Below are 26,890 nucleotides of genomic sequence, written 5' to 3'. Positions count from 1 at the left end.
TCCTTTTTAAAAATGTTAATTAAACTTTATGTCATATTTGTTAACATGTCCCATCTCATGTGACATTGTCACATGAGGGGGACATATTAATAATTTTTTTTATTTTTCTATTTTTGAGGTTTTTTTTAAACTGTCACCAATCTCCCTGAGTCAGCATTTAGCCTCAGGGAGCAGTGCACTCTTTCACGCACATGCGCGAAAGAGCGCACCTTTACAGTTGGGGAATCCCTCCCCCCTCGCACAGGAAGCGCATAGCGCTTCCCATTGGGCAGGCCTTAATTGGCCCGCCCACTCAAAATGGCGACAGGGCCTGTTTCGGCAGCGGAGTTCAGCTGCCTGCCCCTCAAGGGCTAAATTCTGCCCTATTGGCGGGATTTTCTGGCTCCGACACCGGTGGGCATTGTAACGGGCAGGACAGGAAAATTTGGAGAACTGTTGACTTTTGACATCTCTCCAAATTTTCTCGTCCCATCTGCAATGATGCCTGCCTGTGCTAGGGCCGGAAAATCCCACCTCATGTGAAATAAACAACTTCAAATAAATCCAGTAACATGAAAAGTGCACAGATGTTGAAGAATGAAAACCTGGCAGCAGGCAAAAAGATGATGACAGAGTCTAATGAGAACTGTCTGGAACACTCGGAGCATGTTTAAGATTCAATTAAAAATGAAAATAGAAGGAAAACATGATTTACTAATCTTCTGCATAGAAATGTTAAAAACTCTATATACAAAAACATGCAGAAACAAGTTGAAAGGGCAATGAGAGGATTTGGAAAAACTAGCTACAGACACAAAACTCGGCAGTGAGAATTTCTTTATTAGGTTGGGAGAACACTAGAAGGTGTTAATGGGCAAAAACTGTAGATGGGCACAATGTTCTGAATGATTGCTTCCTCCATATTATTCGCTGGAGAAAACATGAGCAACATACTTCCCTAAATCGCAACAATCTTATTGAAATGAATAACTTGAAGACAACTGAGTTAAAAATGCTAGGCTAAAAGGACTCAAAATAAATAGCTCCCTATTGATGAATAGTTCTTAATTCAAAATACTAAGAGACAAGATGAGATTTGTGAAGCATTTGACAGTCAGCACAAAGGAATTGATGAACACTGGGGAAATCCTGATTGATTGGAAACAGGGCATATTGATAAAAGGTGAAAAAACAGGCCGCAGCAACTACAGCATTTTATCAATACCTAATAAACAAATTAAACAGGGGTAATTTTAAGAAAATAACCTGCTTAACAAAGGCAAACATAGACTTGAAAGGATAATATGCTACTTTACCACCTGCTTAGGCTTTTTTAAGAAGGTACAATTACACACCACGTGGTGTACCTGGCTTCCAAAAGCATTTGTTAATGTTCCATCTGAAGGGCTATTGTTTAAACTTAAAGTGGTGAGGGTTCAGTATGAAACCTGCTAATAATAATGGTTGAGGAGTAGGAAGAAGCAGGAACTTGTTAGAAGAGTTATGGTGGGAGGACTTCAAATCTTTTTCACTTTTTTTTCATTCATTATTTCATCGGATGTGGGTGTCGCTAGCAAGACTGGCGTTTGTTGCCCATCCCTAATTGCCCTTGAATTGAGAGGCTTGCTAGGCAATTTCAGGGAGCAGTTAAGAGTCAACCACATTGCTGTGGATCTGGAGTCACATGTAGGCCAGACAGGGTAAGGACAGCAGATTTCCTTCCCTATCAGGCATTAGTGAACCAAATGGGTTTTTACAACAATCATAGTTTCATGGTCACCATTACTGCTGATAGTTTTCAATTCCAGATTTTATTAATTGGATTTAAATTCTACCAGCTGCCGTGGTAGGATTTGAACCCTTGTCCCCAGAGCATTTGCCTGGCCCTTTGGATTACTAGTCCAGTGTCATTAACACTCTTCCACCATCTCCCCTAAATTCCAAAGCACAATACAAAATTGTCAAACTTACAAATGGTACAAAGTCAAGAGGGGCAATTGAACCTGAGGAGACAGCTCAGGTTCAAAACCACAAAATTTAGATGAAATCTGTAAATGAGCAGAACAATGGCAGATGAAATTTAATAGGTTTAAATGCAAAAGACTCTGCATAGGCAAATAGTCACACAAGTATTTAATCAAAGGTATCAGACTAGTTGAGGATGAAATTGTCAGAGATTTGAACTCAACATGTTCAACCACTATTGTTTGGTATAACTAAAACAATGTAGTAGAAGTCAAAAAATCATGGTTGATTTATACAGGGCTCCGGTCAGATCACACTGTGAATAATGAATTCACAATTGACCTCTGAGACATAAGGGTGACATTCAAGCTCTAAAGTTGGTTCAGAGAAGACTCCTGAGACTGATTTTCTTACATTCAAGAATTAATTTATGTTTTTGCAGACTTGAAAGGAAGGGAGTCAAAGTTAACCTTAGAGAGATCTGCAAGGTAATAATGGAATAGAAAAGACAGCTCCAGAACATTTTTTCACACCAAATTATGGCAGCACTTGGGATACACAAGCTTAAACTTGTACAAACAGGTACAGAGAAAACAGGGACTTTTTTCCAGCAAGTGTGATCAATGCATTGAATCGAATCTTAATGCAAAGAAGAAGGCCATTTGGTCCATTAAGTTTTTGCCAGCTCTCTATAGAGCAATTCTTTTAGTCCCATTCCCCTGCTCTATCCCCATAGCCCTGCAAGTTTATTTCCCTCAAGTGCCTATCCAATTTTCTTCTGAAATTATTGATAAGCTCTGTTTCTGCCACCCTTGTAGACAGCAAGTTCCAGGTCATTCTACTCACTGTGTAAAAAAAATGTTCTTCCTCGCACCCCCACTTGCATATTTTGGCCAAAACCTTAAATCTGTGTCCTAGTCCTTGTACCATCAGCTAATGGACTGACTTTTTTGTCCACCTTATCTGGCCTGTGCAATGATCAGTGTGAAATTAAAAGTTGCATTCTCAGTATGACCCTTGAACAAGAACTGTAATGAAGGAAAGCACAAGCTGCTTACTAAAGATCAAGATGACTTTGGCAAATGAGATCAACTGAAGAATTATGTTGGGTTGTTTTTCATGTGTTTGGTGTATTCTGTGCATGTTTCTAAACAACAAGTTACATTCGATCCCCTGAAACTGCTTTCAACCTAGTGTTGGTTATGTGCCCCTCCGCCTAATGTTTTTTGTAAATACCGGTAAGGATAATTTGATGTTAGGTGAAGTTGGAGGTGAAGGTGTGGTTGAACGAATCAGTGTAGGAAAATTGTGCTGAAAGGAACTGTACTAAGTAATCAACTGTAAAAATGGGTATAGAACCATGATGCAGAGAGGTGAGACTTGTATACTGGTACAGTTTAATTGGAGGGTTTACAGTTTAATCAGAGGGTTTACAAAGAAGACTTGAAAAAATGGTTAAGCCAGATGTCACAAATCATCCTTCAGTGATGCTGAGCAAGGATTATCTTGTGATGCAGACACACAAGATTTAAAAACAGTTGGTGTTTCAAATCCAACTCTCCAAAAACCGGACATTTTTAGATGATGCCGTGCATCAATTTTAATTGAGTAAAATAAAACAAAAATACCTGGACAATTTGGCTAGGTACTGCATTGGTGCGGTGAGGCTCCAGACTAGTTATCCACTTGGCTGCTTATGCGCTGTCTATTCCGATCCTCGAGCAACCTTTGATCCCACCCGACCCTGCTTGGTCCGAACTGCCTGACCTGAAATCCAGCAAGATCCAAAATCCAGCATGGTCTTGGCCCAGGGGTTGCCAGTTTTGAGACACTGTACCTGTATTTTCTCCTTTATCAAATGTCCAACGATGAGTTTACTGAAGTTAGCTTGGTTTAAGTGTCAGGTGACTCAACTGATGATACTCCTCACCTCAACATCAGATGTTCATGTGTTTAAACCTTGTTCCAACCCTTGAGCACATGATTGATTCTGTATTCATACAGAACCTTTAACACAATAAAACACCCCAAGGTGCTTGATAGAAGTACTTTTTTTATTCATGGCATGTAGGCATCGCTAGCTAGGTCAGCATTTATTGCCCACCCCTAATTGCCCTTGAGAAGGTGGTGGCGAGCTGTCTTCTTGAACTGCTGCAGTCCATGTGGTGTAGGTAAACCCACAGTGCTGTTAGGAAGGGGGTTCCAGGATTTTGACCCAGCGACAGTGAAGGAACGGTGATATATTTCCAAGTCAGGATGGTGAGTGGCTTGGAGGAGAACTTGCAGGTGGTGGTGTTCTCATGCATCTGCTGCCCTTGTCCTTCCAGGTGGTAGAGGTCACAGGTTTGGAAGGTGCTGCTGAAGGAGCCTTGGTGTGTTTGACATTGAGCCATGTAAAGATATTTTGGGTCAGATTGGCCAGAAGTTGGTTGTAAGGGTTGTCATAAAGAAGAAAAGTGAGGTAAGGAAGCAGAGAGGTGTATGGAGGGTATAGTAGAGCTTAGAGCCGAGGAACTGAAGGCAAAGCCGCCAGTGGTGAAGTGATTAAAATCTGGAATGCTGACAAGGCCGGAATTAGGGGAGTGCAGATATCTCTGAGGTTTGTGGGAGATTCTAGAAATATGGAGAGCGAGGCCATGGAGGGATTAGCAGACAAGGATGAGAATTTTGAAATAAATACATTGCTTGACCAGGAGTCAATGTAGGTCAGAGGTGTAGGAGCACAGCATTGATGATTGAATAGGACCTGGTGCGAGTTAAGACAGAGGCAGCAGACTTCCGTGTGACCTCAACTTTATGGAGGGTAGAATTTGGGAGACCAGCCAGGGGTGCATTGGACTAGTCGAGTCTAGAGGTAGCAAAGGCATGAATTAGAGTTTCAGCGGCAGATGAGCTGAGATGGGGCAAAGTTGGATGATGTTAGTAGTTAGAAATAGGCGGTCTTAGTGATGGTACGAATTTGAGGTCAGAAGCTCATCTTGCGGTCGGGTATGACACCAAGGTAGCGAGCAGCCTGGTTTAGTCTAAGATTGTTGCCAAGGTGAGGGGGTGGAGTCAGCAGGGAACGGAGTTTGGAGCAGGAACCGAAAACAATGCCTTCAAACTTCCGAATAGTTAATTGGAGGAAATTTTTGCTTATCCAGCATTGGATGTTGAATAAGTAGACTGATTATTTAGCAACAGTGGAAGAGTCAAGGGAGGTGGTGGTGAACTAGAGCTGGGTGTAATCAGTGTACATGGGGAAAACTGACACTGCTTTCAGATGATGTCGCCAAGAGGCAGCATGTAGATCAGGATTAGGAAGGGGTCAAGAATAGATTCTTGGGGGACATCAGGGTAACAGCTTGGTAGCAGGAAGAGATGCCATTGCAAGTGAGAGCAGCCACACCCAGCTGGACAACAGAGGAGAGGTGTTGGAAGAGGCTGGTGTGGTCAACTATGTCAAAGGTTACAGACAGGTCAAGAAGCACAAGAAGGAAAGTTCATCTTTGTCACAGTCATGTGGGATGTGTAAGAAATGGATTTTTAAAATATTTTTGTGGAACATTTGTTATTCTGTGGAAATGTGTGTGTGTGTGTGTGTGTATGTATGATTTAATTAAGCTGGGCAGAGATTAATAGGAGCCAGTTTTCTGGGGAAGTTAAAATATGAAAAGGATAGAGCTATTAGGTTTGAGGCTCAGGTAAATGGGTTCGATTTAATATTTGCATCTTTAGATAAGTTGAGAGTTTGTTTAAATATCGAAGAGGAGTCAGAGTTGGCAAGAAACATGTTTGCGTCTTGCAGGAGTTCCATAGGTAAATAGGAAGGGGGAGATATCATTTTTTATTGACAAGATTGAAACATGAAAGGTCTTATATTTGGAAGGGTTTGAGTTTCAAAGAGGTGTGAAAATGCCGAAACCTGAGGAAAAGGGGGGAGAAAAGTATTTGAGTTACTGTTTTGCTGGAGAGAGCTATTTGAGCTATTGAGGTAGCAGCTGAAACAGTTTGAGCTGTTGAGATGGGCGCCGTTAGTTCTGGGCTAGGAGCAGATGGCGTCTGAACCAGCCATCCAGTAAATCCAGGAAAGTCTTGGGCTGCAACAAGCAGTTTTATTCTGAAGTTTGATTTTCCACAGCGGAGGGGAAGGGAGTTGCAGGTCATGTGGTATGCCTTTATTGAAGCTACAGCAGTTTGCCTTTGGTAATATTATTGGGTTTCTTACAGTTAAACATTTATAAGGAAGTGTTGCTTGGAAGGTGTTTATTTGTGGATCTGACCAAGTGGAGAGTCATTTTGTGGGGAGAATGTTTATTAGACTAACCTTGATTGGGCAACAGTAAACTTGTGCGCTTAAGTTTTCTTTTATTCTTGTTAATAAAACTTTTACTTTTAATTTTCAAAATCCCGAAAGTGTTACTGGACCTCTTACTGCTGAGACTGGTACATCACCTTCCTTCCAGAGTGCAAAAAAAAAGGGTATGGTCCGTAAGCCAAGTTTCCCTCTAGGATTTGATTTGCGCAGCAATTAAGATCGGCTGTGGTCATAACAGATGTCATTTGTGATTTTGATAACAGCTGTTTCAGTACATGGCTGAGCAGAAACCCGATTTGAGGGATTCAAGTATTAAGTTCCAGAAAGATTTGAACTGATTTGAGAGATGGCACCATGTTCAAGGACTCTGGAGAGAAAAGGGAGGTTGGAGATAGGACAAGGCAAGAGGTCAGGGGTTGGATTTTTGAGGAGAGGGGTGATAGTGACAAATTCAAAGGAGAGAGGACAATACCTGAAGGGAAAGAAATGTGGGGCTAACATATCATATCAGCTAACATGGGGGCCAAGAAAAGTTGGGTAGACAGCATTTTAGTGGGAATAGGGTCAACGGAGCAGATGTGTCTCATGGATGAGATGAGCTCAGAGAAGGCAGGAGGGGAGATAGGAGAGAAACTAGGGAAAGATGTGAGTTCAAGACTAAAGCAGGGGGAGCATTAGAGGAAGTTTGGCCAGGTGGACTTGTAGAAGGGGACGGAGTGGCTGAGCAGCTGATTGGATGGTCTTGATCTTAGTGACGTAGAAGTCCATGAGCTCCTTGTAGATATTGTTGGAGCGTGGAGGAGACATAGGAGAGGAGTATTAAGAGAATGGTCTGCAGTAGAGAAATAAGCCTGGGGTTATATTTGCATTCCAGAATGGTCCTGGAATGGTGAGCAGTTTTAGCAGACGAGCAGAACCCAGAAGTATTCTAGGTGCCCCAGCCAGATCTGGTAGCGAATGGCTAAACCAGTTGCTGCCATATCTTTTCAAGTCTGTGTCCCCTAGACTTAAGGGGGCGGAGATGAGGGCCGTACTAGGGGAATGAACAGTGTAAGAGAGATTAACCGTGTTTTGGGGACTAGAGCATCAAAGGTGGAGGTCAGGGTGTGGCTGAGTGAATCAGTAGCTGCAGAAATATTGTAACAAACCAGAGGACCAAAGGCTAGACAGTTAGGATTTACTGTGGAAGTGTTACATTTTCAGAGATGCCATCATTTGAATAAAACATCAGAGGCTTCATGTTCCAGTTGCTTTGATTCACATAGAGATCATAGATCCCAATTCGCTATTCAGGGAAGTCTTCCCATATACCATCTGTCATTTCTTCATCCAATGCTTTCAAAAACAGATTAACTGATCATTCATCTTTTTATGGTTTGTGGGATTTTGATGGGTGCAAAATGGCTGTTGAGTTTACGATAATTATACAGTAGAGTGTTTTGGAAAGCTATAATGAGACACTCTATTGATGCAAGTTCCTCAATTATTTTTCTGACATTTTTTATCTGCACAAGGAACCTTGGTCAATGAAGAAATACCACTTAAAGCAGCATTAATGAAAGATCTCTTCCTGAATAATACTTTTACCAAACACTTCCCTGATACTCCCTTAACAAGCTAATAATGACTTCACATAATATGCAAATCTATTGTGAAATCCTTTTGATTGTGTGGCAATAAAATATTGCATGCAAGCTGCTAAAATAATGGGAATATACATCCCACTTAGCGAGGTAATATCTTAAATTGAAGGCAAACAGATATTCACTTGGTTCAGTTGTTTTCATACAGATCATCAGTTGTTCTTTAAGCCAATGTTTAGACCTGAACTGAAATTTAAATTAAAAATACTACCTAATGCTGAATGTTGTTTGTTTGCATTTATAAGGCCATTGTTGTTACTGATGGTGAACGTATACTTGGACTTGGGGATCTTGGAAGCTATGGAATGGGAATTCCAGTGGGAAAACTAGCTCTCTACACAGCCTGTGGTGGTGTGAATCCACAGCAATGCCTCCCTGTGCTTCTAGATGTTGGAACAGACAATGAGGTATATCATTTAAATAATTTTTCTTAAACTATTAAGTTCAAGGAATAAAATTTGTGCACGTGGTTTAATAGCACAACGAAGAAAAGGACTTTTGAAAAGTCTCTGACCTTTCCAGATTTAAGATCCACAAAGCAAGTAATGTTCTTTACAAACCTGACTTATCAGCACATATACAACTGAAGAAAATGTCAACTGCACTGCCCTTCCATATGCATATGCAACCAAGGCAGATAAAATCCTCAGCCATCGCTCAAACTCCATTGAATTTTCTGCAATGAAAAGTACATGTTATGTACTTTTTATTAGTTCATCAAAATAATGAATTGATTAAATATCTATAAATGATTCATGTCATGTTATGGAAAGGAAGGATAACAATCATTTGTGTACAGCTTGTTATTTTGAAATCCAACGGACTGACCACAGCAAATTTAATTGTGATTTAAAATTGTTTGTTTAAAAAGCAAACTTGGAACATACATTATCAGGATGGAACAGAAATGCTGTTCTTGCTGGAAATCATGCTGCCCCTGGTCTTGATCCTGTTATCGCTGGCCATGTTAAATTGTTGTACACAGTCAGCATTATTGAATGGTAACAGTTTGCTATCGTCAAGGTTGTATTCCTGAATTTTAAAATTATACACTTAATTACAAGTCCTTCCCTCTGCCCCACAATCAAATAAGCAGAATAGTTGGGCTGAACAGCTGTTGTTGCATTATAACAACAGCAACTTATGATATGTTTATGGCATGACCATGGAAGGATTTGGATATGAGATTCAACATTTAAAAATTGAGGCACGGGGGAATGGCTGCCAATGAGGACAGTTGTGGTGGACAAACAGGACTTGATGTGGGATTTGATACAGGCAACATTATGTTTGACGAGCTGAAGTTTGTGTGAAATGGAAACCTAGTTAGTACTGTGGTATTTGAGGCCAGAGGTGACAAAAGCATGAATAAGGATCTCAACAGAGGAGGGACTGAAGAAGAGGCAGAGGCAAGTGATGTTACGGAGATAGTTGTGGGTCACCTTTCTGTTGGAGGATATGGGGTTGTGGAGCATAGCTTAAGAATAAATAGAACACTGAGGTTATGAACATAAATGGGAGTAGAAAATGTGACTTACACATACTATCTTGTTTGTAATATCAGACTGTTCATCACAGCAACAACTTGCATTTATCAAATGTAGCACAGCATCCCAAGGTTCTTCACAGGAGTATTGTCAAAAAATATTTGACACCAAGCCACATAAGGAGATATTGGGATAGGTGACCAAAAGTCTAGTTAAACAGGTAGGTTTTAAGGAACATTTTAAAGGAGGAGAACGAGGTCTAAAGAGGGAATTCCAAAGCCTCGGGCCCAGGCAATGAAAGGCACTGCTACCAGTGGTTGAGGGAATAAAATCAGGATGCACAAGAAGTCAGGAATTGAGGAGTGCTGAGATCTTGGAGGATTGTAAGGCTGGAGGGGCAAGGATGTGTAGGAATTTGAAGACAAGGCTGAGAATTTTTAAATCAAGGCATTGTCGGACTGGAAGCCATACATGTCGATGAGCACAGGGTTGATAAGTGAACTGAACTTTGAGAGAGTTCGAATATGGGCAGCAGATGAGTTTAAGTTTATGGAGGTGGTAGATGGGAGGCCATCCTGGAGAACATTGGAATAGTCAAATCTAGAGGTAACAAAGGCATTGATGAGAGTGTCAAGAGCAAATCAGTGAAGCTGGGAGGGAGCTGGATGATTCTTTCACTCTTTGTTCACTGTCACTGGGTCAAAATCCTGGAACTCCCTCCCTAATAGTACTGTGGGTGTACCTACACCCATGGACTGCAGCAGTTCAAGAAGGCAGCTCACCACCACCTTCTCAAGGGCAATTAGGAGTGAGCAATAAACGTTGGCCTAGCCAGCGATGCCCCCATTCCGTGAATGAATAAAAAAAACATAGGTCAAAGTAGATGAGCTTAATGATTGAGCAGGCAACTGATTGGAAACTTATCTCACGGTCACATAAGGTGCGAAGAATGCATATGGTCTGGTTCAGCTTCTGACAGCGAACAGGGAGATGGATGGAATTGCTGGTGGAATCTCTGCTCGTTTAGGATTGGATATCAGACAAGCAACATGACAAATTGGAGAGCTTGGCCTAAATAGCCAAGTGGTTATGATACTGGGTTTGTAACCCCAAGATCAAGAGTTCAAATCTCACAATGGCAAACTATGAAACAATGTAACTTCATCTGAAACAGATGGAAACAGGTTTACTCAAAAGAGTATTAAGAGTTCAAATCTCACAATGGCAAACTATGAAACAATGTAACTTCATCTGAAACAGATGGAAACGGGTTTGTACTCGAAGGAGTTACAAAGATAGTGATTTGAAAAAAGGATGACAAATTGGAGGCAGTGGAGAAGACAAGAGAGGTGGTGATGAGGTGGACCTGGTTTTTGTTAGCGTACTTGTAGAATGCAATGTGTTTTCAAATGATGTCACCAAGGGGCAACATGTAGATGAGAAATGGGAGGGGCCAATGATAGATCCTTGGGAGACTCCAGGGATAATTGTGCAGGAGCAGGAAGAGAATCCATTTCAGGTGATTCCCTGGCTACAACTGGATAGAATGGAATCAGGTGACTATCATTTCACCCAGTTGGATGACGGAGGAGAAGCATTGGCAGGAGGTGTAGTCAACTATGTTAAAGGCTTCAGATAAGTGGAAGGATGAAAAGGGATAGTCTACCTTTGCCACAGTCACATAGGATGCCATTTGTGGCTTTGAGGGTCAATTCAGAGCTGTTCAAGGGTGGAAATCTGAAGGGTTTCAAGCAGAGTTCCAGGAAAGATTTACATGGAGTTCAGAGATGACAAGACATGCAAGGACTTTGAAGAGAAAAGGGAGGTTTTAGATGAGGCATTGTTTTGCAGTAAGAGAGGAAGGAATGCTTATGGCAGATTTGAAGGGGATGGGAACAGTATCTAAAAAGAGGCAACCATGACCAATATTAGCTAATCTGTGGGCCAGGAAGGGAAGGTGGGGTGGTCAGCAGTTTGATGCCAATAGAATCAGGGGAGCAGGTGGAGGACCTCATAGACAAGGTGAGCTCCGAAGGGAACATGAGGGGCGGTGGGAGAGAAAATCAAGAATGACACACGTTCAGGGCTAGGGCGGGGGGAGCTTTGTGGGTTGGAGGAAGGACAGGAAATGCAGAATGGATCATCTCCACCTTGGTGACAACGAAGGCAATAGGTTCCTCCCACTTGTTGGAGGTGATGTGGAGGAGTCGACAGAATGGTTTGAAAAAACAGTTTGTAGTGGAGAAATAGAAACTGAAGGTTATTTTTGCATTCCTGGATGAACCTTGAGGGGGGAGCAGTTTTGGAAGATGAAAACAAGACCTGATAGCAGTTTACGTGGTCCAACATCGTGCCACCAGAAGTGGCTCTGAAATTTTTTGCCTATTCTCTAGCTTACATGTCTGACATTTTTAATACGCTAATCTGAGTTACATTGGTGGTTGGCATTACGTCCAGTGAAAGGCAGGTCTTTCAGACTGCCAGATGAACAAAAACAGTAGTTTTATTTTCATCTATCTGCAAACTACAGACGAAAATCAATATAAAAGACATATAACTCTGGAGTTTTTAAGTGTTGTGGTTTGGGTTTTTCCATCTTTCATGATGCAAAAAAGCATCAGAGATATACTTACCATTGCATTTCTATATATTTATCCTAAGGTCTGCATTTTTGTGCTAATGTATTGATATATACAGCTCCTTATCGCATATCCGGTTGTTGACCCGTTTGTATCATTGGGCCCAGCTTCGCTTGTGGATCCCAAGGCTGTTCACCTCTGCTGAAATCTCCGTCCAGGCCACTTTGGTCGGGTGGGAAGGTCTCATTGATGGGAAACGGGGCTTTCTGTCATTCCCGGATGACATGAAAGACAATCTGCAGGGAGGAAACAGTAAACTGTAGGGTCACTCGTTCTCTGTGCTGAAGAGTTACTCAAAAACAGCAGCTGGTGGCAGCAGTTGTAGATTACTGGGACTGGGGTGGAGTCAGGTCAGCAGTTCACAGCAACAGTTGAATTTTCAAAACGTCTGCTCACGCAGCCAGACTGATGCTGCAGATGTTGGATGCCTATTCAGGTGCCCAACCCTATGAGGTAACAACAACGTCAACCTCCTGCCCCCCCTTCGCCACAAGATTGGCCAGGCCACTCAACTCTGAATATCTAATTGGCCGGTGGCTGCGTGATTGTGAGTGGTCAGCCATCCCGCCTCTATGCAGAAGTTCCAATTGCTTCCAGTCCTGCCATCGGGACAAATTCCGCCCTCTGTGTACAAATTGGCTGCTGCATTTCCTACAACAGTGACCACATTTGAAAAGTACTTAATTGGCTGCGAAGGGCTTTGAGACATCTGGTGTGAAAGGTGCTACATAAATGCAAGTCTTTTTTAAAATAGTCTAATTACAGGTGCATTGATGCTTAATTGCTGTTAATGTAAGACTCTTTGACCACTGTTTCTCTCCTCAAATGTAACGGTTTTTTTTTAGTGAAAGGTAATTCAATAGATTCCTTTCATGCCATGTTACCTTAGACTAAATGTCCTGAGAGCAAGGAACACTAAATGTACTATTTCAGTTTCATGCAGCAGACTTGAAATGAGTTATTACTCTAGTAAAGCATATTGATGGAGCAAACATCAGAAAAACTGTTAAAATCTCTACAATAAGTTGTATGCAATCGTTTGCAGTTTAATTTGAGAGGCCTCTCAAATACAGAAGTCCCTCGAGCAATGAGCAATAGCTTAATTAGTACCTTCTTATACATGGCCAGGAAATCTGTCCAAGCAGAGCTGCAAAATATAACTGCCCTGGACACAGCTGCTGGAAAATTGCAAACAATTTAAACAGTACATGGTTCAAAAAGGCAGCTCACTACTACCTTCTCAAGGGCAATTAGGGATGGGCAATAAGTGCTGGCCTAGCTAGCAACACCCACATCCCATGAACAATTTTTTTAAAATTGTGGAAAGATTTGGGACCCGCCCATTACACTTTTCATGCAAATCCTTTCTAGCAAAATAAATCTGAAACTAAAGCAATTCAACTTCTATGAATGTAACTCTACATTGGCAATGAGTATTTAAGACATCACTAGATATTTCCAGCTGTGACTTTCCGTTTCTAATACTACAAAAACTAATGAGTCAAATAACAACACTGCAAGAGGCCAGTAGAATGTAGAGCTTAATTGCAGAGGGAAATCGGCCTTGAGGTGCCATTAAACATGGTTTTTCTCTCCTTGACAGTTAATTTAACTGAAATGAGTTAACTGAGTGTGGCACTAGTGAGGGTTAGACAGAACTGCAACTGTTGTACATCATAGATCCTTAGTATATTAATGGGGAATACATGCATCAAGACCTGTATTTTAACTTAACTGACCTGCCAGGAGCAAGGGTCTCTAAACACAGAAGTTTGGATTCTCCCACATGCTGTGGAATTTTAACTCCAGAATGTTCATGTGACGTCACGCTCTGTTCCCCAGCTGGAAGCCAGACTAATTAATATCCAGTCATGCAGGGAACCAGTTGGTGAAGGCTACATGTTGATTTTGTACAGGGGGAGAGAGATGCGGTTCAATGAAGGGGTGGATGGGGAGAGGGTGTGGTACATCTCTGGGCAGTTCGGGGGGTGGGGGGGGGGGGCTTTGGGGATGGAGAAGATAATCAATTGGGGGTGTGGCTGCTGATCCTGGGGCTGTGGTAGGCGGGTAATGGATATATTAGCGAAGGTAACCAAAAACTTGGTCAAAGGGGTAAATTATAAGGATTTTATGAGAGGCGGAGAGGTGTAGGGAAGGAATTCCAGAACTTGGGGCCTGGGCAAGTGAAGGCATGTCCACCACTGGCGGATGAATTAAAATGTGGCATGCTCAAGGAGCCAGAATTAGAGGAATGTAGACATCTCTGAAACTTGTGGGTTGGAGGAGATTATAGAGTCAGGGAGGGGAGAGGCCATGGAAGGATTTGAAAATAAGGATTAAATTTTGCAGCTTCAGAGAAAACAAAAGATTTCTGGACTATACTCCAGATTGTACAGCCAAGGAGGCAGTCCTAAGCAGTTCAGGACATGGAAAATGTGAAAAGAGAAGTGAGTCATGATCTGTAAGAGCAACAGAGAATCGCATTCTGAGATCTACACTCAGTGCCATGCGCTGCCATATGAACACACTCGACCTCTCCCTCCAGCAGCATTGCCGCACCCTTTTTCAAAGCTGTAACTGCCCCCAGTTTCATTTTATTCTTCGTCTCATCCGACAAAGCTCAACGCAAACTGGAGGAACAGCACCTCATCTTCCGACACGGCACTTTACAGCCTTCCAGACTGAATATTGAGTTCAACAATTTTAGATCTTGAACTCTCTCCTCCATCCCCACCCCCTTTTTGTTTCTTCCCCTTTTTGTTTTTTCCAATAATTTATATAGATTTTTATTTTCCTACCTATTTCCATTATTTTTAAATGTATTGCCACCCATAGTTTATCTGTACCTTTTATGCCCTGTTAGTCTTTTCTCACCCCACCCCGAATAGAGCTATCTGTACCTTGCTTGTTCTGCTCTCCACTCTTAATTAGCACATTCCTTTAGATAATATCACCACCTTCAACATCTCTTTGTTCTTTTGTCTGTGACATCTTTTGGTTATCTCCTCCTATCACTGGCTGCTTGTCCCAACAACGACTCCCCCCACCCTTAAACCAGCTTATATTTCACCCCTTTCCCATTTTTACTTAGTTCTGTTGAACGGTCATGAGGACTCAAAACGTCAACTGTGCTCTTCTCCGCCAATGCTGCCAGACCTGCTGAGTTTTTCCAGGTATTTCTGTTTCTGTTTTTGTAGGAAAAAATGGGTCTGAAGTTCAGGGAACTGCTGCATTTACTAGAACTGTCAATTAGATATATTGTGCAAAATCTTAAAAGAACAGACCTGTATACATTAAGGAGACAATTAGTAGGTCGGAGACCAGTTTGTTCTATCAGCTGGCTTTGCCGTGGCTCTTTAACCCAACTACGGAAGCGTTCAGCTTCCAGGTTTCCTGATCAATCAGAGAGGGTGGGTGGGATGACATTCCAAATCTGTCAAAGGATTTCTGGTTAAAGGGATCTTGGCAGGGGTCAGAATGGCTGATCTGGATGTTGATTCCTGAGAATTCAGCAACCACAAGAATGAAAAGGAGAACTGGGAAAACTGTTCACCTGACCCTCATTTGGAAGTCCTGCTGTGGGATTTAAGGGATTGAAATGAGCTGATGTTTGTCAAAGACAAGAGGAAGAGGTCAACCTCTCCAACCAAACAGGAATTGATGAAAGTGGCAGAGGAAGTGAGCAGCAGGAGTCTGGTCCTCAAACTTGCATATAGTGCACCAAGAGGGCCCAGGATCTTAGGAGGGTGGAAAAGGTGAGTGGCATAATACTTCCAGGCTCCAAGCCCCACACTCTGGCTTCCTCAGCATTCTCCTGCACTGCACTCCTCAGATCAGCTCACCTTGTAGCTCCATTCATCGCTTTCTCTCCTGGCACCTCCTTATACCCCCATTTAACCAGGCCATAATTAGCTTCATCTTTGTGTCATCTCACACCCGTGCCTCACAGTCACCCTCCACAAATGCTGTCTTTCCCATATCTCCACAATATCCATTTCTCATGTTCAGACCTCTGTTTTTTCTTCTGGCAGGAGAAGACACTGCACAACTCCAGGGAGCGGCAGAGAGCCAGGGGGTTTGGGAGCACTGTGTTCAATGATAGCCATCATGACGGCTAGTAGTAATGCACATTCACGTGTCCACTGGAAAGGAGGTCTTGCTCCAGGAAGCTGGATGTCAACAATGGCCTACCATGAAAGCCCTATGTCTCCTGAGACACCAGTGCTCACGTCTGTCAAGGGAACGGATCCCCTGCCTGTTGGGGATATCACCTCCTTTGAGCTATTTCTATATCTAAGCCCTCTGTCCTGTGGAGCATCATGTGGCTGTTGAGCAGGCAGCGGCTGGTGCTGCTGCTCCTGGTGCTGTTGGTATTGATGGTGTTCTAACTTTTATTCCTCTAGAGGTGCAAGATAGAGATGCATTCACTGTTCCCATACCTCTGGAATCACTTATCAAGCAGTGAGAACATTTTGAGAAAAAGTGCTGGGAGCATCAGCCTCTCACCTGGGCATGGCTGCGGCTATTCAGTCTCAGGGTTTGAAGGCTTCTCAGCCTTTCAGTTTCACAATGGAATTTTTAAAGGAAACGTTGTCAGGGATCTTTTCTTTTGGTCAGTGTTGAGGTGCTGGTTCTTCATGCTGCAAGCATCCATCTGGATAGTGGGTTGATACCAGCAACATGAATATTAGCTGCTGTTTCCGAGAATGGCTGTTGCGAGTGTAAACATATCCATGGTAGATTTTCAGAGTCTTTATGAATGGGAAAGTCTTTGTTGCTCATGATATTTTCTGTCTCATGGAGCACAATGGTGTCAAGATGAGTAGCAGGCTGGACAATGTGGGAGCGCAAAGGGAACTAATCAGTTAGAGTGAATCTAAGCATCCCCAACACTGCTCATGGTGGTGTTGAGCTCCGTATCCATGATCTTTGTGTGGCAGCTGCCGGAGGTAGAGCATTATTCTGCAGCAGTCTAGACTTGAGCCATGGTTTTGGTGTGAAGTGTTCTGGCTGTGTTTCCCCTGATATTTTAGTGAGTTTCCAGACCAGGCCAACGCTGGTTTTTACTTTTGGCAAATGTTGAAGAGATGAAAAGCTAGGTGAGAGTCCCATTCAAGGTGAGGCCCAGGTATTTTGGATAGGGATCATGGGTAAGTTGCAGTCACAAACGTTGAGCTCTCCCCAGGCAGTTTTATTGTTCAGTTGGAACCGGGCACAGCTGGGCTGTGGCAGAGGCACCAGGGCCAGAAGTAGCCAGACCAGTAGATCCAAGTGACTGGTGAATGTACTACTTCCTTTCCCCAGTGCTAATAACTGCCTGAGCAGTGCTGTGTCATCGCTATAGACAAACTACTGGGATCTGGTGCAGGGTATGTACACAATGTAGATATTGAAAAATGCCAGTGTGAGCAGCAGCAAAGTCAGTGGCAGACTTTTAAAAAATTATTTCATGGGATGTGGGTGTCGCTGGTTGGGCCAGCATTTATCGCCCATACCTAATTGCCCTTGTTCCAACGGCATTTAAGAGTCAACCACATTGCTGTGTGCCTGGAGTCACATGTAGACCAGACCAGGTAAGGACAGCAGATTTCCTTCCCTAAAGGACATTAGTGATCCAGATGGGTTTTTATGACAATCGGCAATGGTTTCGTTGTCATTATCAGACTTTTAACTCCAGATTTTTGTTGGATTCAAATTTCGTCACCTGCCTTGGTGGGATTCGAACCCGGGTCCCCGGAAGATTACCTGGGGTCTCTAGAATACTAGTCAAGTGACAATACCAGTCTCCCCCATGATTTTATCCATGATCCCTAAAAAGACTGTTATGGAGCCACCATGTTCAGCTGGTCTTATCACCAAGATAGGTGTGTAACTTGCAGTTACTCCTTAGGGTGTTAATAAGCCTAGAAGTTTTGCATTGATTGATGTAAACTTCAGTAGCGAGCCTTCGTGCTAGATGGTGGTGTGTGCTGATAAGTCCGTGAAGGCAACTCCAGTCTTCACCTGCTTCCGCAACCCTGCTTCAATCTTGATAGTGAGTGCAAGGACCTAATCAGATCAACTTCTTCCTGATGACAACCTACATGTTGTTTCCCTGTGCATGTTGGTTCATCGAAACTTGCCAGCTGATGTCATAAAGAAAATTGTCGAATCCCGAAAGTGTCCTCATGTTCTGAAAAACATGAAAGCATCGAACCAACATCCTAGAAAAAATCAGTAGATTATCTGATTCATATTTTTTTGCTGTTTGTGGGGGCCTGCTGTGTTCCAATTTGCTGCCATGTTTCCTAAATTACAACACTGACTACATTTCTTTTAAAAAAAAAACTACTTAATTCACCATAAAGAGCTTTGGGATGCCCTGAGGGTATGATTATGCTATACCAATGCCAGTTTTATTTACTACAAAAAGTAAAAGTTTGGACAAAAAACTACTGAGCTGTAATAAACGTTTACTAACCAACCTTTCTCTTACCTAAACCAGGTGCCAGCCCTTCATTTACCACTCCTGTTTTGAAAATGAAGATCTCTTTTGTAAGAACACACACAGATGGCAGCCAGAGCAATGGTTGCTGCTGAAACTCTAATCTATGTCTTTGTTACCTCTAGACTTAACTATTCCAATACATTTCTGGTTAGCCTCCTATATTCTACTCTCTGTAAACTTGGTCATCAAAACTGTGCTGACTGTGTCCTTACTTGGTCAAGCCTGCGCTCATCTAATTCTGGCTTTTTGAGTATCTCCAATTTGAATTGATCCTTCATTGGTGGCTGAACCTTCAGCTGCCTAGGCCCTAAGCCCTGGAATTCCCTCCCTAAATCACTCCACCTGTTTACATCTCTTTCCTCCTTTAAGGCACTCCTTGAAACTATCTCTTTGGTTAAGCTTTTGGTCATCTGCCCTAATATCACCTTAGCGCCTTCATGTTGAATGTTGCTTTATAGTACTCCTGTGAAGTACCTTGGGATTATTTATTGTCCTAATGGTGCTGTATAAACACAGATCGTTGTTTAAAAATATATGGATTTTTTAAATTGTGCAATGGAGAAATTTAACAATCTGCAAGTAGAAAATTAGTTTTTCAGAGCCGCAGACGTTGTTCAGAGGTAATTATGAACTTAGCATGCTGTTTAAAAATCCAGTTTGATCTCATTCAACAAGACGTAACTCTGAGGGTTTTTACTGTGAGAATGATAGTATAAAAAGTGGAACTGCATGTCAATTCAGTAATTTCTAATTGGTTTCCATCTGTGAGGACTTCAACAACACCCTGTGTTGGAGCAGTGAATCACTGACAATAAAATTTCTGTGTTTAACTACACTTGGGCAGATGCCAGAAGTTGCTGTCAGTTTCGCAGAATAATGACCACGAACATTGACAGTTATTCTGTCATTACAAATGCAAAACCCAGGCCATTGTGTAAAAAAAAATTGCAATACATTGAAGACTATATGATTCAGAAAGTGTTTGAAGAGAAAATTTGGCCCCTGTATTTATAGGAAAGCAGGGAGGATACATGGGAGCATGGTGGCTGGTCTAAAAGTCTGAACACCCCAGGACACAAACCTGATTAACATTTTCTTCCTCTGTTTCCTGCCTGACAGCCAGATTTTCTGATCCCAGTAGGAGGTGGTGGGGGAGTGGAGGTTGCTGATCATGATAGAAAAAAGAGGCTTTGAGAGGCGGAAGGGAGAGCAAATACCTCTGCCCTTCCTGGGCTACAAGGAGCACTGTTAAGAACTGCACTGTGGGGGGCCTGACTTAAATATGATAATTGTGCACTGCCCCTTCAAAATGGGGGGACACACCCACACCTCGCAACCTGCCAGCATAAGAATGGCAGTCGGTGTGGACACGGGATGCGGACATGTTCCCCAATTTTTATTTTTTCTCTCTCACCCTCTCCCACTTACGTTAGGTCTCTGCTGGTGGAAGTTTATACTTTTAATCTGTTTCTTTCCTTTACCACCAGGAAATACCTAATAGCCATTGTAAAATATTTCTCTCAAGGCTACCCACCCACTGTTCCAAATCTCCTTTCAGTAATGCAAGCTGCTCCATTATCCCTTAATTGATGAGGAGAGTTCAGAGCTTCACAAGGCTGTTGCAGATTGGCCAGTTCAGTCACACAAAGAGGACGTTTCCTTTTGTTGAGTGAAAACGTCCATACTGCAAGCTTTCTGTTTGCAGCTGGACAAGTATGAAAGTTAGATAAAAATGCAAACATCTCTAATTTTTCTTTTGTTTAATTCTCCTAGTTTCCCTTTCATTGAAGAATCCAAATAAATTTGAAAGAACAGAGTGGGCCTCTGCAGTGGACACATCTGATTGGCTTACTCATAAATTGAGACCTGGGCCTTCAACTTTAACTAAGAGTTGATTTTATTTTTTAAATGTTTACATTTACTTCAGTTGCCGGTTACAACTTTTAAGTGGTTAGTTATTTAATCTTGATTATATTTTCTGCTTGTTGTGGAATGCGATTGATCTCTGCTAACCACATGACCAGTAAGCCTGAATTAATTAGAAAGCAGTTTTGACCACAAGAATTGTGTTCATATATATGAAATAGATTATAGGTTTTTTGGTACACTGTCTGACTGTGGGAAATATTTTATATTAAAAATTCTCTCGGCCCCTGAAGTAATGTTCTCTTCTCAGCTACAGCTGAAAACTGTTGCAATTCAATCTGCTTCACCTACCAGTTGTTATACTTCACACTGCTGAAATGAAAGACTCATTAATGAGAATGACTTTCAGAACCCCAGCAAATGGTTATTTGGTATTTTGAATGTTACTCTTAATTGCTTTAATTATGTTTCTAATATGTCTATTAATACTGTTGTAGAACCAAAAAGTAATGTTTTAATTATCTTTTTTCAACTACTACATTCCAGACATTGCAAAGACACAAATTGAAATTTCTGTGGTCTGGTTTATTTAGTGTTCCATTTATTTCATCTTCCATTTATTTGCTGCTAAGTAGATAGATGTTAACTTTAAATCGTTTTGACAAAAACCCAAATTTAGGAAACTGGATTTTAAAAAAATATATACTAGATTTAGATTTCTTTTAAGTATAAAAATGCAAGGACTAATTAACTACATGGCAAAATTTGGAGCATAACAAAAAAATTGGTAAGCATAGATTAAGAAGATCTAATCTTTTCCAGACTCTCCTCAATGACCCACTTTATATTGGATTGAAACACAAGAGAGTTCGTGGGCAGGCGTATGATGAATTGGTTGATGAGTTCATGCAAGCAGTCACAGACAGGTAAGATGTTGTAACCTTTCATTTCTTTCCCTGCTGAAATTAACTGTGATTCATATAATGGTGGCAGTCCCCATTTATCAAATTTTCCATGATGCACAAATGTGTCAAGACTATTGTGAAATCATGTCAAAATATGTTACTTTAAAGTATAGTGTGTTACATCAAAAAAGCAAATACGTTCTCATAGTTCAGTATCCAAGAAGATGAATAAACCTCAATTTTACTAACTGTGACAAAAAACTAGACCATTTTAGAGTTGTGAAGGAAACACACACAAGGATTAATAGGGTTGAGTTTGATGAACTGGCGTCTGTACAGCAAAATAAGGGAAATGTTGCTGGAGCAGTTCTTCACTCTAATAAAAGATCAATTTAAACATAAATCTGCTTATTAAATTTCTTATTCTTAATTTTTAAAATCGATAAAATTTGTGAACCAGCTGCTCATCAAAGTTACAAATTACAACATTTGTTATTATAATCTTGGCAAACTATCCTCTCTCATCTTTCTTGACCTGTATCCAGCTTTTGATATGGTTGACCACATCTATCCTCCTCCTTCTCCTCCTCCCATCGCTTTTCCTTTTTTGGCTGATGGGGTGAGACTGCCCTCCCATGGTTCCATTCCTATCTATCCATTTGTAGCCAGAGAATCATCTGTAATGGATTCCTTTACCACTCCCGTATTGTTACCTCTGGAGACTCCCAAGTCTTTGCCTAGTCCTAGTCCCCTCCTATTACTCATCTACATGCTGCCCCTCAGCAACATCGCCCAAAAACTAAACAACAAGTTCCACACGAATGCTGCTGGCTCTACCTCACCATCACCTCCCTCAAACTTACCACTGCCTCTGCTTTATCCTGCTGATTGTCCAATATCCAGTATTCACTGAGCAGAAATTTCCTCCAATTAAATATGGGGAAAACGGAATTGGTTGTCTTAAATCCCCACCAAAACTCTTGTTCCCTAGCTATCAATTCCTTCCCTCTCACTGGTTACCGCCTCGGGCTGAATCAGACTATTTGCAACATTGTGTCCTATTACCCGGAGCTGAGTTTCTGACCCCATATTCGCTCCACCACTGAGATCACCTCCTTCCATCTCTCTAATGGTGCCCATTGCTGCCTCAGTTCAGTTCATCTGCCGTTGAAACCCTCACCTATGACTTTGTCTCTAGATTCAACTATTCCAATGCACTCCTGGTAGGCTTTCCACCTTAAACCCTTTTGTAAGCTTGACTTCATCCAAAGCTCTGTTGTGTGTGTTGTTACAATCAAGGTGGGGGGAATGCACAGTTTCTCTTAGCCCCACTACTCCACAGGTCACACCAGAAGTATAAATATTTAAATCACTCACTAAAATGGATAATTGTTTACCTTCACCGCTGATAGACCCAGAATAAAAGAGACTTTAACTAGGCTTCTTTCAATAACCTCAGAATAATTGATTTATTATGAAACAAAACTTATTTTTGAAAACAAGTTGCAAGACTGGTTAACATGCAGTTTGTTTTCCAGAAGTGTAACGGTTCAGCTCTTTTAAAATCCCAACACATAAGCATACATACACAAAACAAAGGACAAGACAGTTAAGGTCTCTGCAGAGGGTGGCATAAGGGGACTCTTTTATGAAAAGATAAAGTTCAAACAGGTCGTGACGTTGTCTATTTGATATTTCTGTGCACAATGACACAGTAGTTGTCTGGAAGCACTTTCCAAAGGATCTTCAATGAAACACTGTCTTTGTTAACTCTCGGTTGTCGCAGCTTTGCAGGCTTTCAAATGCAGACAAGTTATTCTGAGATGAAGAGTTATTCTGATTGAAGGTGAACATCCACTCTGGACCACAGGCAATACATGCAGAGGGAGAGCAAGACAAGCAATCTTCCTTCATAGTTTGCTCCCAAGTCACACAGAGTTCAAAAACAAGTTCAGACAGAACTTCTCCCAGGTTAGGTGTTTTTCAGCCAATCAGCAAGTGTCCACAGCCTGGTAACAGCAGTGTTTTATTTTAACTCAAGTGAACAAAGTAGCTCTTAGCTCCCCAGGTGCCTTGCTGGTCATGTGGCTGAAGTCATGTGATTTCTTGGAAAAAGCAGCTTGCTCACAGACAAAAGTGAACTTGTAACCTTTTAGAAAAAAAACTCATGACAGTAACTTACTGTCCTTCCAATTTTTTTAAAGGCATATAGTTCTTGGAGATATGGATTCCTAATGTGCCTCCACACCTTCAGAAATGAAACGTCATTTCCAAATTTGTTTCATTACAAAGTGTATAGGAAAAATATATACAACATGTAAAAAGGTTCAAATGTGCACTCGCTCATTCTCAATCACTCCTTATACAGAACCTATAGTTTTCTCCGATCTTCTTGGTTTCCAGATAATTCTAACAAAATTGCATTCTTAATAACGCATCAGCAATCATATTATCCCCACCCCCCCCAGCAATATGAACAACCTTTAAGTTATAAGGCTGTATTAGCAAGCTCCATCAGAACAGTTTGGCATTCTGAATCTTAAACTTTTCCACAGAAGTCAAGGGATAATGGCAAGTATATATTAGTGTCTCTTTACAGCCATGATGGACATACACCTCAAAATGTTTAAGAGCTAGTAACAATCCCAGGGTTTCCTTTTCTCCAGTAGAGTATCTCTTTTGATGCCAATTTAATTTTTTTAGAAAAGTACCCCACAGGCATCTCTATGCCCAATTCGTCATCTTATAATAAGACTGCACCCACCTCCAAGTCACTAGCATCGATTGCCACCTTGAAGGATTTAATGAAGTTAGGGGGCGGCTAACAACAGTTCATTAGTTACAATTACCTTCAGCTTCTCAAAATCTGCATGGCACTCTCTTGACCATACCACCTTCTGCAATAAATCTGTTAATGGAGCGGCTATTACGCTGAAGTTTGGCATAAACTTATGATAGAAGCCGCTCATCCCCAATCTCATTTCTCACTATGTTTTAGGTGCAGTGAATTCTACCAAAACCTGCACTATCATTGTTCTTGGCAAGACTTGTCCTTGCCTTACGGTATGCCCTAGGTAAGCTACTTGCCCTTTCATGAACTCACTCTTAACAAGTTTTATTATAAGATCTGCTGACTGTACTTGTTTAAATAGGGCTCCCTGCTGTTTTAAATAATCTTTCCAAGTGTTACTGTAAATCAGTACATCATCCAAGTAAATGACACAGTTAGGAACACTGTTTATAACTTGATTCATTTGTCTTTGGACAAATGCTGGAGCAGTTTTTAGCCCGAATGATATCACTCAGCATTGGTGTAGCCCATTTGGCGTGACAAAAGCCAATACCTCCTTAGCTTGTGATGTTAAAGGTGCTTTCCAGTATCCTTTAAATAAATCTATCTTAGGAAGGAACATGGCACTGTTATCTCTGTCAAAACAATCTTCTAAGCAAAGGTTTGTTTTTGTAACTGCAATAACCTTTCTGTAATCTATACAGAATCTGGTTAACCCATCAGGTTTAGGCACTAGTACTAAGGGAGAACTCCAACTGCTTTGACTAGGCTCAATCATGTGATTTTCCAACATATGTTGGATTTTGGCTTTCACCTGAGCCTGTTTCTCCATGCTTAAACGCTAAGGATGTTGTTTTATAGGAGAAGATTTTCTTACATCCACATCATGCATGGCTATATTCCTACAGATTCCTTTAAATTCCATAAGTAACCTCACTAAATCATTTTGTTGTCCGACCTCTAAGTATGAGAATATGGTGCCTAACTGACCTAATATTTCCGTGTTAGCTAACCGGATAGTAGGAGGCTCAACTTGTGAACTGTCCAAGTCTCCTTCTGTTTCACTCTCACAGCCTCTTTCGTCCTTCGCTGTCCTTACTACCTGACATAGCTGCTCCTTCTTATCCTCCTCCCTACAATGGTATTATTTTGCATATAGATATGACACAGCCAATTCTTTTTCCTATGTTCCGGGGTGTCTATCAAATAATTTTCTTTACCAACCCTCTTAATTACTTTATATGGAGCACTGAACCGTGCTTTCAGATGTTCCCCCTGTAAAGGTAATAACACTAACACTTCATCCCATGGTTGAAATGCTCAAGTCTCAGATTGCTTATCTGCTTTGTGAAATTTTAAGATGTTCTTGAGCCACTTTGCGGGGTCCTGTGAGCCATTACTGGAACATAGACACACAATCCAGCATACAGGATTCGTGTCTCTGTCCTAAAAACTTTTCTTGATTAATTTCAGAGGACCTCTTATCTCATGTCCATTAATTAATTCAAAAGGACAAAAACCAGTAGATTCATTTGGTGAATCTTGGGTCGCAGATAAAAGAAAGCCCAGTGCTTTGTTCCAATCGTGGGTATATTCATGACAATATGCTTTAATCATTGTTTTGAGAGTTTGATGGTGCCTCTCTAAAGCTACTTGTGTCTGTGGGTGAAATGCCGTGAACTTTAATTGTTTTATACCCAAACTACTCATTACATTTTGAAAAATGTTAAAATTGGATCCTTGAACCAACTGAATCTCCATCAGTAATCCATATCGAGTAAAAAGTTGGGTTAACTTCTCTACCACGACCTTAACTGGAATGTTCTCAAAAGGATGGCCTCTGGAAATTGAATTGTCATATCCATAATAGTAAGTATATTCTGGTGTCCTGCTTTCGTTTTCAGTAATGGTCCCACACCATCTATTAATACCCTACTAAACGGTCCTTCAAAAACTGATATGGGAATTGAGGGTGCCAGTTTGATTGTAGGCTGTGGTTTCCCCATCACCTGGCACTTATGGCATGTTTTACAAAACTGCAACATGTCCTTGTGGAGACCTGGCCAGTAAAAATTTTGGTATACCGGCACCTGAGTTTTTTATATCCCTACATGTCCTGCCATTGGAATTTCATGTGCTATTCATAATATCTTTCTACGATATTTGGGCGGTACCACTATCTGATGAACAACTGTCCGCTCTTCACCTGCAGGTCTGTGAAGAGGTCTCCACTTCCTCAGTAGAATTCCCCTTTTAACATAATAAAATTCTGGAATTCCCTCAGCTTTAGCTTCAGTTTGAGCTGATTGTGCTGTCTTACCTAACTTTAGATCAGCTTGTTGAGCCTCGATTAGATAAGATTTACTAAACATCTCTTTCGGATAATCCAAGTCTTTGAAGTAAGTTTCGGCTAACCAAATATCTATCTGTGGTATCGCTTTTACTTCCAGTAATGGACTTTGCTTAACCATTACTCGGGTCATCACACACAAAGGAAGAAGTCCTGGTACCTTTTCCTGTAATTGCTCCATCTCTTTAACCTCACTTGGGCTCTCCATAATAATGGGAGAATCTACTACCTTCTCTCCAGCTGAATCATTTCCCAGGAGTAAGTCAACTCAGTCTACAGGTAACTTGTGGACAACGCCTACTGTCACTGTCCTAGACATTAAGTGCACCTGGTTCAAAGGTACGGGTATATACTTCCCGCCAATGCCACGTATTAAAACTTTGGCTTATAATGTATTCTGTGGTGGAAAAGTTATTGCTTTCCCCAGCAAAAGGGTTTGAGTGGCTCCTGTATCTGTTAATATAATTATACATTTAGCCCT

General features: G+C 41.4%; 1 protein-coding gene across 3 annotated transcripts in view; it reads left to right on the top strand.

Annotated features, from left to right (window-relative positions):
• The window catches only part of LOC121284411 (NADP-dependent malic enzyme, mitochondrial-like), a 222,806-nt gene that overhangs the window by 136,196 nt on the left and 59,720 nt on the right, over nt 1-26,890 (top strand). For all 3 annotated transcript variants that reach the window (XM_041199850.1, XM_041199852.1, XM_041199853.1), the window contains 2 exons: nt 8,130-8,291; nt 21,186-21,289. In XM_041199850.1, coding sequence (XP_041055784.1) covers nt 8,130-8,291; nt 21,186-21,289 — 266 coding nt within the window. The remainder of the gene's footprint in view (nt 1-8,129; nt 8,292-21,185; nt 21,290-26,890) is intronic.

Source organism: Carcharodon carcharias, chromosome 11 (genome assembly GCF_017639515.1).
Source record: "Carcharodon carcharias isolate sCarCar2 chromosome 11, sCarCar2.pri, whole genome shotgun sequence".
In the NCBI taxonomy this organism is placed as follows: Eukaryota; Metazoa; Chordata; class Chondrichthyes; order Lamniformes; family Lamnidae; genus Carcharodon; species Carcharodon carcharias.
Note: the sequence above shows the minus strand (reverse complement) of the source record. Positions and strands in the feature narration are given on the sequence as shown.